Source organism: Gadus chalcogrammus, chromosome 11, assembly GCF_026213295.1.
Source record: "Gadus chalcogrammus isolate NIFS_2021 chromosome 11, NIFS_Gcha_1.0, whole genome shotgun sequence".
In the NCBI taxonomy this organism is placed as follows: domain Eukaryota; kingdom Metazoa; phylum Chordata; class Actinopteri; order Gadiformes; family Gadidae; genus Gadus; species Gadus chalcogrammus.
Window position 1 is genome coordinate 11,140,994 of NC_079422.1, and position 14,510 is coordinate 11,155,503.

General features: G+C 44.1%; 2 protein-coding genes across 2 annotated transcripts in view; one reads left to right on the plus strand and one right to left on the minus strand.

The window, feature by feature from the left end:
- LOC130391744 (GA-binding protein subunit beta-2-like) lies at positions 1–10,867 on the minus strand. Its single transcript, XM_056602002.1, has 9 exons — positions 10,704–10,867; positions 9,419–9,529; positions 8,048–8,215; positions 7,495–7,689; positions 6,052–6,154; positions 5,026–5,190; positions 4,584–4,705; positions 3,908–4,288; positions 1–9 (listed from the first exon to the last, which is right to left on the minus strand). Exons 2-9 carry the CDS (start codon positions 9,524–9,526, stop codon positions 1–3), a joined length of 1,251 nt encoding a protein of 416 aa, XP_056457977.1. The 5' UTR covers positions 9,527–9,529; positions 10,704–10,867.
- Positions 10,441–14,510, plus strand: part of ptpn23a (protein tyrosine phosphatase, non-receptor type 23, a) — an 18,391-nt gene continuing 14,321 nt past the window's right edge. The window contains exons 1-4 of the mRNA XM_056603022.1: positions 10,441–11,639; positions 13,780–13,854; positions 14,125–14,252; positions 14,363–14,439. Of these exons, the coding sequence (XP_056458997.1) occupies positions 11,556–11,639; positions 13,780–13,854; positions 14,125–14,252; positions 14,363–14,439 (364 nt within the window). The 5' untranslated portion in view covers positions 10,441–11,555. The remainder of the gene's footprint in view (positions 11,640–13,779; positions 13,855–14,124; positions 14,253–14,362; positions 14,440–14,510) is intronic.

A 14,510-nucleotide genomic window follows, 5' to 3' on the forward strand; every position in this document is an offset into this window, starting at 1 on the left:
TCAATAGGACTGGAGAGAGCAAGTGAGAGGGAGAGAAAAAGAGAGGCACACTGCAAAAATGGGGTGGGGGAACCACACAGGTATCAAGCAGTTTTCGAGCCCCTGAGGCAGATAAAACCCCTGTGGAATGACTATCGGTACGCAGCATGACTTTCATTATAAATAAAAGAGACTATGAAGATTATTTGTGCACACACTTAAATGCCATAAACTGAATTTGTTCCATTCCCTATTCCCTAACATATCACTGCTCAGTACTTAATTCCTTCACATTAATCCATAGTGTGTGTGTGTGTGTGTGTGTATCTGTGTGTGCGTGTTTGTGTGTGTGTGTGTGTGTGTGTGTGTGTGTGTGTGTGTGTGTGTGTGTGTGTGTGTGTGTGTGTGTGTGTGTGTGTGTGTGTGTGTGTGTGTGCGATTGTGTGTGCGTGTTGCAATACAGTTGTAAGGGAAAGAGACTGAGATGTAGCCCTATATTCTTCAATTGATTTCTCTTCTTCCCCCGGGCCACTTTCCTCCCATAAAACCAATCGGCATTTCCTTGATGCGCACAGAAAAGCACAAGGGGGACATTTGATTGTTGGGAGGAGCAATGACTGGTTTCCAGCAAACACAATTTAAGACCGACTTTGGATGCATTTGTCTCAATTCAATCTACTTGTTGGTTAATTGGGAGCTCTCTCTCCGAGTTCAGACTTGGGCCAGTGGTACAGTAAATTAATGGCTTAGTTTCTAGTAGTGAAGCTTCCAGATTAATCAAATCCCCTCTGTCCTCTTTCAAAGAGATATGACAGGTCTGGGTGATGGGCAGGCTCTCCTGTCATCTGATCTGCTTAAGCCAAGCAACGACAGCCTGGTGTTTGGTTTGTCTTAGGTTCAGGATTTAGTTTAAGGATGCGGTTTCCATCAGGGACGAGGGTCAGGGACGAGGCCTGAAGTCCAAAGACGGGGTCCCGTGGCCCCCACGGTCGAGGTTCAGGATAAAGACCCCGGAGACCTTTAAAATACCGAGCGGAGACCAAAGAGCGGCCCTGGGTCCAGGCTCCCTCCCGACGGAGCAGGGAAGGTTGGGAGGTGATCCTCCGCCTGCCTCCAGCATTACAAGGTTACAGTAGTGCCTGGCTCGGCGCCAAGGCCTTTAATAAAGCTGCATATGTTAGATAGCAGTACTCTGCATATTTAATCCCTGCGCAGTGGGAAGAAGAAGAGATGCAAGTCACAAGATCGGGGTCCCTGGCGGTCCACTTTGTGGGCTGATCGTTAGATCATTAGCATTGGTGCCGACACATGATTAGAATACGGATGAGGATGATTATGAAACAGAGTCAAGTACTGTTGGTACATACAGGTGTATGAAAAGATATGGCCTGCGCATAGCAGCTAGCACCTCTAACCTACGTCAAGCACCTGGCCTGGACATTTAAACCCCTGTTTACTATAAGCTTAGAAGCCTAATCTATTCAGACTGGTCAAATACTGACCTTATATTGATGGACTACTGATTATGAGGAAATGCAGTATATAATCATGGGGACATGCTTATTGTTAACAATATAATACCGGTGTAGATTTGGACATCAACAAGAAAAAACAAAGAGGAAAAACAAAGAGAAGTGGATATTTATTGAATACTTACAGTAATATTTTTTATCAAACACTATTTCCGAGGTATAAAACTGTCAAATGTAACATGTTCTCAATATTAATTTGCTCACATTCCCAAATGTTCATTTTCTTGGGAATAAATATTACTATCAATAATAAAATAAAAGTTAAAATAATATATGTACATCTGTCCCCCACAAAGTCGAAGGGGGCAAGAAAAGAAATATTTGAGCCATACCAAAAAGTATTCCTCAGAGGTCCCTCTGAGCCAGGCATCAAACCTACTCCAGATAGATTATCACAGCGGAGATTCATATAAAACAGCTTCACAGCCTGTACTGAAGACCTTCGGACGTTTTTTTGAGAGCCAAACTTGTATAAAAGCAGTACTTGAGCTGTTAAGACTACACTGTAGTGTTCAACTGTAACAAATTGGTTGGTACGTGCACACACATACACAGACACAACAACAAACAACATAATTGGCATTCATTAGAAAACAGGCAGTGTTGCCTTGCACCAGACTTTCAAAATAGAAAGGCAAAACCTATCTATGCTCCCAAAAACTGAAAAGAAAAACAACTTCCTGGCTGTTCATTTAATAAAAATCCAGCACAGCGAATTCTTTTGCCTCTTTCACTCAAAGAACACCGGATCGATGCTGCTCTAAACTCTCTCACATTTGTGTTTTAGGGGGCCTGTCATGGTTTAACCAGGGGCGTTTCTAGGTCTTTGAAATATCCGGGGCTTAGCCCGCTATTGCGCATGCAAATTTTTTCATAATGCTTTACATTAATATACAAACAACGCAGTTTATTTTAGCTTTAAATAGCTTCCTGACTGCTGTGCTGCTTATCCCCAGACATCTAAAGTTCCATTGAAGTTATATGGATAGGTTAATTCACTTGAGGTGGTAAACAGTCTGGTTATGTTTTTGAATCGTTTATTCTCTTGCCAGAAGGACTATCTAGAAGGCCTAGGTTACTTTTTGTCCCTGGTTTGTTTCTAGTGAATCTTATTTTTTTTTAATCTTATTTTTTCTAAATAAGATTCGGGGCTAATTAAATAATATCTGGGGCTTTAGCCCCGAATGAAACAGCCTAGTGACGCCACTGGGTTTAACGCAACACACCTCAACTAACATGGATAAAGTCAGTATAAAAGTTAGACATGGAACATACACTAGTCTTCATAATTTGTACAAAAACAAAAAATTAAGGAAAACAAAAAGGAGCTGGTTGAAGTTTGATATAAAAGCAGTATTATACTCTCAGCATTTCTTCCCTCTGACCGAAGCTAACTTTTTTTCTAGTTATTACTCAAAGGTCAGGAAAGCTATTAAGCATTTATATACTTCCACAGCAAAAGAGCGTCCACTTCGCCGTGATCTCAACTGGAACAACACATATTATTGAGTGATTTTGAGTCAATGAAATGTCAACAGTATGCAGAACACAACACAATGTTCGCACGTGATTGGCTGCTGGTCACCCAAAGGTTACACCAATCGCTTGAGTTAATTGCATTGGGCAGGAAGAGAGTGGCTGAGGTCAGTGGAAATTAATGTACGTGTAGCTGGTTATTAGCTTGCACTTAACACTCAAGATGTGCATGTTTCATCAGCTTTTAGGTAAAGCTGATTCTCTCCATAAATGCTGAAAATTTGGGGAGTTTCTGACTGTGGACCACAACGGGGATTTACCACCCATCCCGACTCAGACACCAGCCTGCTCGACAGGTAGGTACCCAGCTAATACATTGAGCCCATACTCTGTTCCACTCTTCTTGATGAGAGGACATCTGTGGCGCAGAACCTGGGGATGTCGGTGCTGCCAACTGTTCTCACAAAAACACCAACCTTCTTCATCAACATACCCTGAAAATACGTTCACATTTCATAATATAAAAGAATGTACAACTTGTAAAATGGAGGGATCAATCACGGTTTTTAAAAAAATGGGACTCGTGCCTATCGCCTGCCTTTACCTCTACCTCTGCCTCTCGCCCTCCCCCTCCCTCTTGGACTCCCTCTCCCTCTCCCCCTTCCACTCCCACTCCCACTCCCTCTGCCACTCCCACTCCCTCTGCCACTCCCACTCCCTCTGCCCCGCCCACGGCCTCGCTTGGGGGGCGTGGCTGAGGACTCCTCCACCTCCACCTCCACCTCCTGCTGACCTCCCTCCTGGATACTGTCCTCTCCAACATGGCCGACACTCTCCACCTCCTCCACCGCCTCTTCCTCTTCCACCTCCTCCTCCACCATCACCGTCGCCTCCTCCTCCCCTCCTCCTTCAACCGTCACCCCGTCATCCTCTTCTTCTTCTTTCACCATCACCTCCTCCACCACCGTGTCCTCCTCCTTCCCCATGGCTCCCTCGGACACCTCCAGCTGCACCACCACCTCCTCCCTCTCCTCCTCCTCTATCTCCTCTTCGCCACCGGTGACCACGGCGACCGTTTCCACGGTAACGAATTCGCCAGCACCATCATCGTGGTGGTTGGTGCTTTCGTGCGCCTGGTTGGCGATATTGGCGGAGCTGCTGGCTATGGCCTGCTCCAGACGGAGGCGGTACTGCTCCGCTTCCCTCTCCTTCTGTTGGAGCTGCTCGCGGTACTCCTGGGCCTTCCTGTTGGCCTCGTGGAGCTGGCGCTGGAGCTGCTCCCGGCTGCTGTCCACGCTCTTCTGGAAGGTTAACCAACACCGTTAACATTAGCAATACCACGAACACCATCAACAACACCGCCACATCAACACACCGCCACAACCACACAGTAAAGCCAAAAGCACACAGAGCGACGAATGCTGCGTAGCACCACCCAACAAAGAAATGGAAACAGACCAACACCATCGATGCACTTAAACGTCAACTTGTTTTTGAGGACTTGGTATCCAGATTTTTTTCAATGCTGCATGAGAGATTCTCCAAGCACAGAATCATGCAACCCATTTGTGTTATAGTCCCTCCTTGTTTGCTTACTTTGTCTTTAAGGCTGCTTTGATTGTTGGAATGATCTGCTTTTCTTTTGCGTGGGGGCGGGGCCTGTTGAAACTCCTCCTCAACCACCTCCTCTGTGATGGCACTGGCCGGCACAGCCACCACTGGGCGGGGACAAAACAAAGCACAGATTGGTAAGATTCACACCATATTAACAACATACCAAAAACAATAAATATTTCCTTTTAAAGGAATATATTTAATATATTTTTTTACATTTATTCAAATATACAAAAAAGTGGGTTCAACCGATCTATAATCAGCGGTATGCAGGGCTTTTGGTTTGTCAAAGGGCCCTACTATACCACCAGATGTTGATGAGCCATTACCAGAGAAATATTTCATCAACATCACACCATGTGGTAAAATGGGGGCCGTTTAAAGGCTTTAAACTGAACAGCAAGGAAGTGCATTGAATACTAACTCTGTTGCCCCTGCATGGTGACAAAGAACTGCTGGCCGAGGCCTGCTGGCTGCAGGTTTCCGTGCTGGTCCGTTACTATGGTGATGACTCTCTGACCCCCATCTCCAACCACATGCTGGATGGCTGAGTCCACCACCTCCGCGGCTAGGGTATCCTCGGACTTGACTGTGGACAAAACCAATCTCTGTAAGGGGGAAATCTCTGCAGGATCGTCCACATTCACTATTAAATGCCACACACTGAGAGAGAGAGAGAGAGAGAGAGAGAGAGAGAGAGAGAGAGAGAGAGAGAGAGAGAGAGAGAGAGAGAGAGAGAGAGAGGAGAGAGAGAGAGAGAGAGAGGAGAGAGAGAGAGAGAGAGAGAGAGAGAGAGAGAGAGAGAGAGAGAGAGAGAGAGAGAGAACCTGTGGGGATAACAGTCAGTCAGAGGCATAAACAGGAAATTCATCCATCAGAAATGGATAGAAAGAGATTGATAAATAGATGGTGGTGGTGACACAGGAATCCAATGGCAGGAGGCAAGTGGACCTACGGCTTGTTTTTGTTAACAGCCTGGCAGCCGCATTTTGTCACCACTACTAACGGTAGCAAGCGAGTCAGAGCAGATTGCTGAAGGCAGGGGAAAATAGAGATAGATTGAGAATGGGAGAGAGAGGAATGCATGTGCTAGTGGTGGTAGAGAGGGATTGAGAGAGAATGAAAGAGAGGACTACCTGTGCCAGTGGTAGAGAGAGATTGGGGGAGACTGGGAGAGAGAGGAATATATGGTCTTGTAGTAGAGTGATAAAGGGGGAATGAGAAAGAGGACTCAATGTGCTAGTGGTAGAGAGAGATAGAGGGAGAATGAGCGAGAGAGGCCTATACAGTATGTGCCAGTGGTAGAGAGAGATAGAGGGAGAATGAGCGAGAGAGGCCTATACAGTATGTGCCAGTGGTAGAGAGAGATAGAGGGAGAATGAGCGAGATAGGACTATATGTGCTAGTGGTAGAGAGAGATAGAGGGAGAACGAGCGAGAGAGAGGACTACCTGTGGAGGCATTGTGCACCAGGTCTGACAGGTTGACCATCCCACCCGCAGGGATGATGATCTGAGACTCCGAGTTCATATTGACTTGGTTCTGCATGCCGTCCTGCACACACACACACACACACACACACACACACACACACACACACACACACACACACACACACACACACACACACACACACACACACACACACACACACACACACACACACACACACACACACACACACACAGTAAGTCTTACGTCGTACATTCGTATCAATCAACATTAACAATTAAAATATGAATAATTCATAATACTTTCTAAATATTTTCCATCCCATTCTATAGTTACTAATTGTATCAACTAAATTAATGACAAATATCTTTTATACATAGTTTTCTATATGTAAATATAGATGGATGTTAATATATATTGTTAATCAAAACAATTTCATGAAGTCTAAAAGGAGATGCGGTGGACAATTAACCGACTTATTGCAACATGGCTGCCTCTCTCACACAGAGATTCTTCTCAGGAAACCATGGCAACACTGCTAGGCCGTTTGCGGGGGTGTAGGTGGGTGTTGGTGATGTGTGGGGTGACTGTGTGTGTGTGTGGGGGTGGGGTGTGGGTAGGGTCCTCGGTGATGGCGGGGGGTAACACTTTGGAACATCAAACACATTTTTAAATCAAGTGAGGCTGCGGGGACGCGCATGCACCAACGCTTACCGACACGCTCCCTCGCACCTTCAAGTTCCTTTATTTCCCCGCCATTAACTCCCAGACTCCTTCTCTCTCGCTTTCGCAGTATTTCTCTCTCTTGCGTTCGCTTTGTTCCCCTCTCTTTCTCGCCTTCGCTCCCACGCTTTCTCCAGAAGAAGAATTCATATTTGACTCGTGTTCAAGTGGCCATGCTGATTTTCCACTCCAAGGCGTTTGGCTTGGAGGGTGAAGGTCTCTCTGCCTCCCTCTGTTATAAGGGCTGTGGTGCAAGCCTTTCTTCCTGTGATTGCCTCCACCACTAGGTTTCCTGCTGTCTTACTTTCTCCTACACTTACTCTCCCCCCGCTCTCTGTCTGATGCCTTTGTCTGTCTCTTCATATCCCCTTTTGTCGTTGAACTCTATCCATCTATTTATATCCCTCCTGCTCTCCACTTGTCTGCCTGTCTAGGCTCTTTTTCTCCGTTCTATACTGCTTGTACCTAATCGCTCTCGGCCGTTCTCCGTCTCGTTCTCCCTCTCTCCACTGCTGAGCTGTCAGTCTCTCCCGCCCTCCCAGCCGCCTCTCCACTGTCCTTTTATTCTCTGCCCCCCCCCCCCCCCCCCCCCCCCCACATCCTCTCTCCCCCCCAACCCACCCTTTCTGCGTCTCCCTCCCTGTCTCTCTCCCTTCCAACCCCATATTTTTCATGCACGGCTTGCCGTTACTCGAACACCCCCCCCCCCCCCACCACACCTGTAGCAGGATCATCAGCTCTGTGTTGCTGGTGTCCATGGCGATGTCAAACGGCGTCTTGTCAAACTTGCTGAGCGAGTGGACGTCGGCGCCGTGCTGCAGGAGCAGCTCGGCCGCGCGGCGGTGCCCGTTCTGCGCCGCCCAGTGCAGCGCCGTCATCTTCAGCATGTCTTTGGCGTTGATGTCCGCACCGCTCTGCAAAAGCAAGACAGGGGGGGGTTGGACCAGCGGTATGGCGGCCCCCCGGAGGCCGGGAGGAGAACAGACCAGGGATGATCCGTCTTTTGGTTTCATAACTGGCATGAGCAGGGCAAGGGACCAAAGGTTCTGGGTGAAAACCCCAATGCCCCGCCGGTCCAGCCTCTAGAAGGCGTCTCTGAGGGAGTTGCCCCGTTCATCGATGACATGCATCCCTAAGAAATACTCACTGCAAGTTGGACAAAAGCGACTGCAAAAATGTTTTCATCTGCTACCTAGTTGTTAGTGAACATTAGGACCACACACACGCACACTCACACACAAACACACTCAGAATCTTGATCATCACTCTTACCCTGACCAGCAGCTCAACTATACTGGAGTGTCCCTCGGTTGCTGCCATATGGAGAGGGGTCCTGTCCACCTTGGTGCGGGCGTCCCTGCTGACGCCCGCACGGAGCAGCACCTCAGCGGTGGAGTGGTGGCCGTACTGAGCTGCCAGGTGCAGCGGTGACGTTCCCAGCTTAAAATGACAGTTGGAGAAGGGGGAATAAAATGGCTACCCTCTATAGTTGTGATTGATGGTGAAAGAGTTTGCATAATTTCATGATAATATATTTTTTATACTTCCTTCATTATTCAAATGTGATTATATGAGTCCAAATTAACTAAATTCAGTTTGAGAATAGTGTTTTGCTACGCCCCGTTATACATTTTATTCATTTGCTATTTTCAAATAGCAATTGATGATTGCGAGTTATATTAAAAATGGAAACGTGAGGTTTGTTTTGCTTTGGTTCGTTTTTTATGCAAGGGCAACGCAGTATTAAAATATTTTGATAAACCAGATTACTCAGAATACAACAAATAATTTAAAGTCAGTTGTTCCAACCGTTGTTGGGTTCAGTCGATCAGTAACTGATGACCTGAGTGATTATTCTGAAACTAATGGATGTCATTTCATACAGAGCATCCAAAAGGATGTTAATTCAAGCCCCAAAACGCAACAAGAAACCACCCTTATATATAGCATATGGTTGAAACAGTAAAAGGAACCAGTTGGCCTTGCTCAGGTACAAAGATAACCATGTTTGCAGTTTTGATCCCTGTAGAGATGGGGCTATAGCCTGTGGGCCAAAACAACAGATGGAACGATGACGTTCTTTTCCACATTATTTTTTAGAGGATGAAACCATCATACATTTTCCAGCAGGAAATATAATAAATGAAAAAGCAATGTTTGGTTCCAATCTTGGAAAAAATATATATTTCCAAAAATTGCATGGAATCACTTCTGTGAATGTCTACGGTCCGTAATTCAATTTGACTTACCATTGCTTGCTTCTCTACAAGATATTTTCTTGTCAATTTTGATTGTTTTATACCCGTGTCACCTCATATAATTCATATTTTCAACAATCTGTAACAATCATTTATATTGAATTGTTATATATGACATCAAAACCATATACATTTATTTGGTTCCTCTCGGTCTCGTAAATTTTTGAATAGCACTTGGCTTTAGTTTCAACCAGAAATGATTTAATATTTGCACATTGTTACACAAGCATGTGTTGTTAGCGTTCGGTTAGGCTAGGACTGTGATTCAGGTCTATTAATTGTTTTGCTAATGAAGAAGAACCATGTTTGTCAGCAGTCAATATTTCGAATGCTTGAGTTATTCCCGTAATTGCCACAGCTAATCTCACATACACAACTGCCTCACCCAATCGGTTGTGAATGGAGCCCCGTTGGCCATCAATATTCGAACGTCATCGTCCTGACCGACCCTCGCAGCCTCCAGCAACCGCTTGCCAAGGTATACCAGCGACATCTGCTGCTAAAAGAGAGTCACAACAGGCCATAACCGATTACTAATTAACATACATTATTAAACGTTTATTGCGCTCATTGAACGGAAATAATTAGAATAAAAATGCGTGAAAATGTTTAATAATATTTTGCACAGTAAGTAGGTAATATTTAGCAGTTCACCAATACCATTATATTGAAACATTTACTCTATTTTCATTGTTAGATGTCTAGACATTACATATATCAAGTTGGTAAATTGTATGTGTCTATAACATGATCTGATAACATGAATAGGTTATTTAGGCGATACTAGTTTAATTGGGATATTCCATTTATTGGATGTAGGCTGCCTTGAACAAAGACATTTAAGCGCAATTAAGTATTACAGGACATACAGTTTGAAGAAAGATAACATAATACATGATTTGCAAAATGCATCAGCAGCTATGGAATTCAAAATATATGAATGCAAGTTCAACACAATTGTAGTTATAACTCATAATCTCCGTGACAGTCTCGTTTCGAATGCATAATAACAATGAGTTCGTAGTAGTAGCGTATATTTGTGAATGTATTCATAAAATAGTATACTGTTATTGTGGATATGGTTCCTTATCAATTTAAATAAATACACATTAAAAATAATTTCAAACGGATGAGACATACAATTGAATGCAACGTTTTAGTTACATTTTATCATAGCTTTCTATGCATTCACGGCAAGCACATTATGCCATTGCTTTCGCGGGGCCTATACCTACAACTACTGTTCTGAGCAAAGTTGTTGCATTTCAATAAGTCCTGCAAAACAAACACAGGATGTGTGCAAAAAGCCTCTACATGAGACAAATACGATATCCCTAAATCATTTATCTTTGTTCCGGTGGAAGTTGCCGAAAGCAAACGAGTGGTACTTGCTATTTCCACATCCGCTAACGCTACTGGGCTGTCTCTTAGAAGAGGAAGGCTCTGCTGAGTTTTATTAATAAACATCAGATCCAACGAAAATTTGGTCGGAAAACACGTTTCTATGTATTATATAAAGCAGTGAACAATCACTGACGTTGGATTGCAATGCGAAAAACGTAGCTGAGATATTCTTTAAGTTAACATTAGCTTCAGCTTCTGAGCTGGTATCTTCCTTTAATAATGCTTTTGCCTGTCTCTGGAATAAGTTAACCCAAAGTTATACTTGCCTCAGGATACGTGCAGTCGAAGGGTGCTTTTCGGGATCTGGTGATATTAATTTGGTGTTTGATATGTATACTTTAGCAACTCTCCTTGCTAAGCAGAAAATGCATTTGTTTTTATTATTTGTGGGTCCAATATGGCGGCTACGGCTAGTGCGCAGACTCGTTGGGCGGGATGGAAAATATGTGGCTTGGAATAGTTTAGTAATATAAATATATAAACCATAAAGTAATACTGCACCCAATATTCATGTGAGCAAGTGAAATGAATTAATAGTAAAATAAAAACCAATGGCTACAAAAAATATATAGCCTAATACGGTCAATAATCATCCCATTAAGTTACGCCTAAAGTGCACTGATAAGACCATTTGGAGAGTTCTCGAAAGTGTATTAAGAAATGTTCCCAACAGTATTTAGGATTCAACACCTATACGTAGCGCTTAATTTGCATCTGGTAACTAACAAGACAGACGACTAGACATCCAAATAGACGTGTAAATTGTAATGTATAGCTGTGGCATTGGTATCACACATATCTTTCATATTTTAATAGAGAAGTTACTAGTGAACGTAAATAAACACTAATTATAATTGCATACCAGTCGCCTTGGCTATACCATAACGTATTGACCTTAGGCTCAAAAGACCCACGGAACTACATTTCCCACAATCCAAAGGGTCGACAAAGGTTTCGTTTCGTCACGTCCCAGTTCGCTTCCTGTCGAAGTGTTCAGGGATACATGACACAGTTGTTTGGGAATTATACACGAAAAACCGTTAACACATAAAAAACATACACACGGGATTGTCCGACCTCAACCACCTATATTGCGGTGGGATTCAAAATAGGCCGCGATGGAGGCGGTCCCACGCATGCCGATGATCTGGCTGGATCTGAAGGAGGCTGGGGAGTTCCCGTTCAGCCCCGCGGTCAGGCAGGTGAGCTGGGCTGAGAAGGGAAGCAACAGGACCTGGACAACGTACCGATCCGAGTGATCGACTGCATAATTAGGATGAATGTCTGCATGACAACACTGGCTGATTTTACCTACAAGCAGACCCATTTCGTGATGAAGCAGCTGGGTGTTGTTGATTATTGTATGGGGGTTACGTTCTTGACACCCTCCTCAGCCACCGCCTTTGTTTGCTAACATGTCCTTTCACAGTGTAGTTGTAATTAGGACTATTGTGATTTGTATATAGTACTGCACAGTCTTTGCCAATGACAGCCCAGAAGTCTACTACCATCATCCGTTGGTAACACAACTGCGTATTGACTGACCATTAAGTCATTGCCCGTCACGAATGGTGATGCACATTTCACATGCTCAACTCCATCAGGTTTTGTTATCACTGCTACTAATAAACATCAGTCAAACTAGGATTCTGTTAATCTGGTATGGTGGCTAAAGCTGAAATTAAGAGGTGTTCGATCACGTCTCTTTCTGTGACTGACTGTAACGTTAGTGTAATGAGTTGATTGCCACAAAACGAATACCCACAGCAAAAGTTCCTTTCATGCTTGACAGGAACCAAATTAATGTTATCTGTGCTGTATGGCAGAAATAACAAGTCCCCCTTCTTTGAAATGTCTTGTTTCTAGATCCTTTCTTGGTCGTCCTATTTTTCAACGTTTCAACCATAGATAAAGGTCTGTGACTCTGGGCTATCAACCGATGACGACAAAGATGAAGACTAAAACTATTTCCCATTATGGGTTCTCTATTTATATCTATATATAGATCTATAATCATATTTTATTTTTGATGTTGACCTCTTTCTTTAAAGATGCTCTTATCCTGGCCTGTTAAGATGCCAGAAGCAATCCCTAGGCCTAGCACCGTATTATCAACATTCAAATATATTTGTCTATTGGCAAACACACCCACAGGTTCTAGTAATTCAGTTCACTGAACAACTTTAAAAGATGGGGTTGGACCTGTTTGATGTTGCTGCTTCTTTCATACAATTTGATGTGGGAATTTATTCATGGCATGGACACAGTATTTAAAGAGCGTATGTAAAAGGTAGGAAGGAAGGAATTTTATGAGTGGAGAGGGTAAGATGGGTGTGGGGGGGGGGGGGGGGGGGTGTAACTATGCCATCAGTACGAGAGAGAAGGTAACTGTGGAGATAAGACCGGTGAGTGTTTTGGGTATGTGAGCGCATGCCAAAGTGCACTGCTGAGGTTGAAGTGAAGGAGCTCCTTGCTAATGATAGCCTAGCCACTGATCAGACCCTCGCAGTGCATTATGGGATTACTTCCTGCCCCACAGGAGGGACAAGGAGAAGCCATTGGTTAGAACCTGTATAGTTAACATTCTAACCTTGGACTCATTTAGCTAATCTGTAATCTATAATTCCATCTGCAATGTCACTCTGGCTAGCTGTTAGATAACCTTTGTTGAAAGAAAACACCATGCAGACTCCACAAGGCAGCATAACCCTGCATCTTGTGATGGAAGGACTGAAAACACCAACATCATAATTGCGTGTGTAAATGTGTAAAAAGTAAGAATCATGAAGGTTAAAGGGCAGGAATTAAATTTGCATTGGGTAGGTCGTAAGCCTGCGGCAAAAGGTACCTTGATTAAAGAACAACTAAGGTTGCAAGCTTCTAGGATCATTCTGAGGCTAGGGACGGGACATTTACATACACACAGATAATATGATTTCACGCATAAGAAATCATCATTGGGGAACCTAATGCAGTTCATGAATTCATATAGTTAACATGATACATTTTGACATAGTTCAATATATCATCTCTAAATAATCTTAGAATACTACAAAAATTATATATTTATTTGAACAGGAGAGAAAAGCTGAAGACTAAACATTGCTGGTCAAGTCAAAACTTCTCGGTGATGGTCATAACCATTTGGGGTTCTGATCTGTGATACTGAGAGTTCATCGAACAGCCAGGTGAAAACGGTTCACCTGGTTCTGCTGATTACTTTATGGGTTATGCAGGATCTGCCTGTTGGCCGATCTTCCCATGCCTGTTACAGGAAACAGGCATGTCCTATTAGTTACCCACTGCTTCTTCCTCGCTCAATCTCTCTCTCCTACCCCTCAGTTCATCCTGAAGAACTATGGGGAGAACCCAGACAACTACAACGAGCAGCTGAAGAAACTGGAGACCCTGCGGCAGGTTGGTGATGCACTGCTCTATTGTGTCTTATTCAATCCCTGATTATAGGGCTGCTCGATTATGGAAAAAATCACAATCACCATTATTCTGGTCAATATTAAAATCACCATTATTCAAACGATTATTTTTGAGTTTGAACGTTTGACGCTAAAATATAGAAATCGCGATCAAAATTCGATTAACCGCCCAGCCCTACCTGATTACGCTGTTTACTTTCATCTGATGTGTCATTTATTTACACCCTGTGTATGTGATGTGTGTGTCCTCCAGAGTGCTGTGAACGTAACCAGGGACTTTGAGGGCTGCAGTACCCTGAGGAAGTACTTTGGACAGCTGCATTACCTCCAGAGCAGGGTCCCCCTGGCGCCCGGACAGGAAGCTGCCGTGCCCATATCATGGTGGGAGTAAACACCAACACTCACTCCCTCACTCCCTCACTCCCTCACTCCCTCACTCACTCACTCACTCTCAAAGAGATACAAAATGTAAATGTTCCCTCCTCTCTCAGGACAGAGATATTTTCTGGGAAGACGATCACCCACGAGGACATCAGCTATGAGCAGGCCTGCATCCTTTACAACCTGGGTGAGTCACTGTCCACTGACTCAGTGAGCTGTTATTACACCAGGCCTGGGTGAGTCAGCACCACTTGTTAT

Bases quoted from the DNA above. Each gene is read 5' to 3' on its own strand.
- LOC130391744 (XM_056602002.1), bottom strand. From the start codon at position 9,526: ATGTCGCTGGTATACCTTGGCAAGCGGTTGCTGGAGGCTGCGAGGGTC. The intron at 6,155-7,494 runs GTGTGGTGGGGG...GTGTGTGTGCAG, and splicing joins AGCTGATGATCCTGCTACAG to GACGGCATGCAGAACCAAGT. The intron at 5,191-6,051 runs GTAGTCCTCTCT...TTTTGTCCACAG, and splicing joins GGTGCACAATGCCTCCACAG to TCAAGTCCGAGGATACCCTA.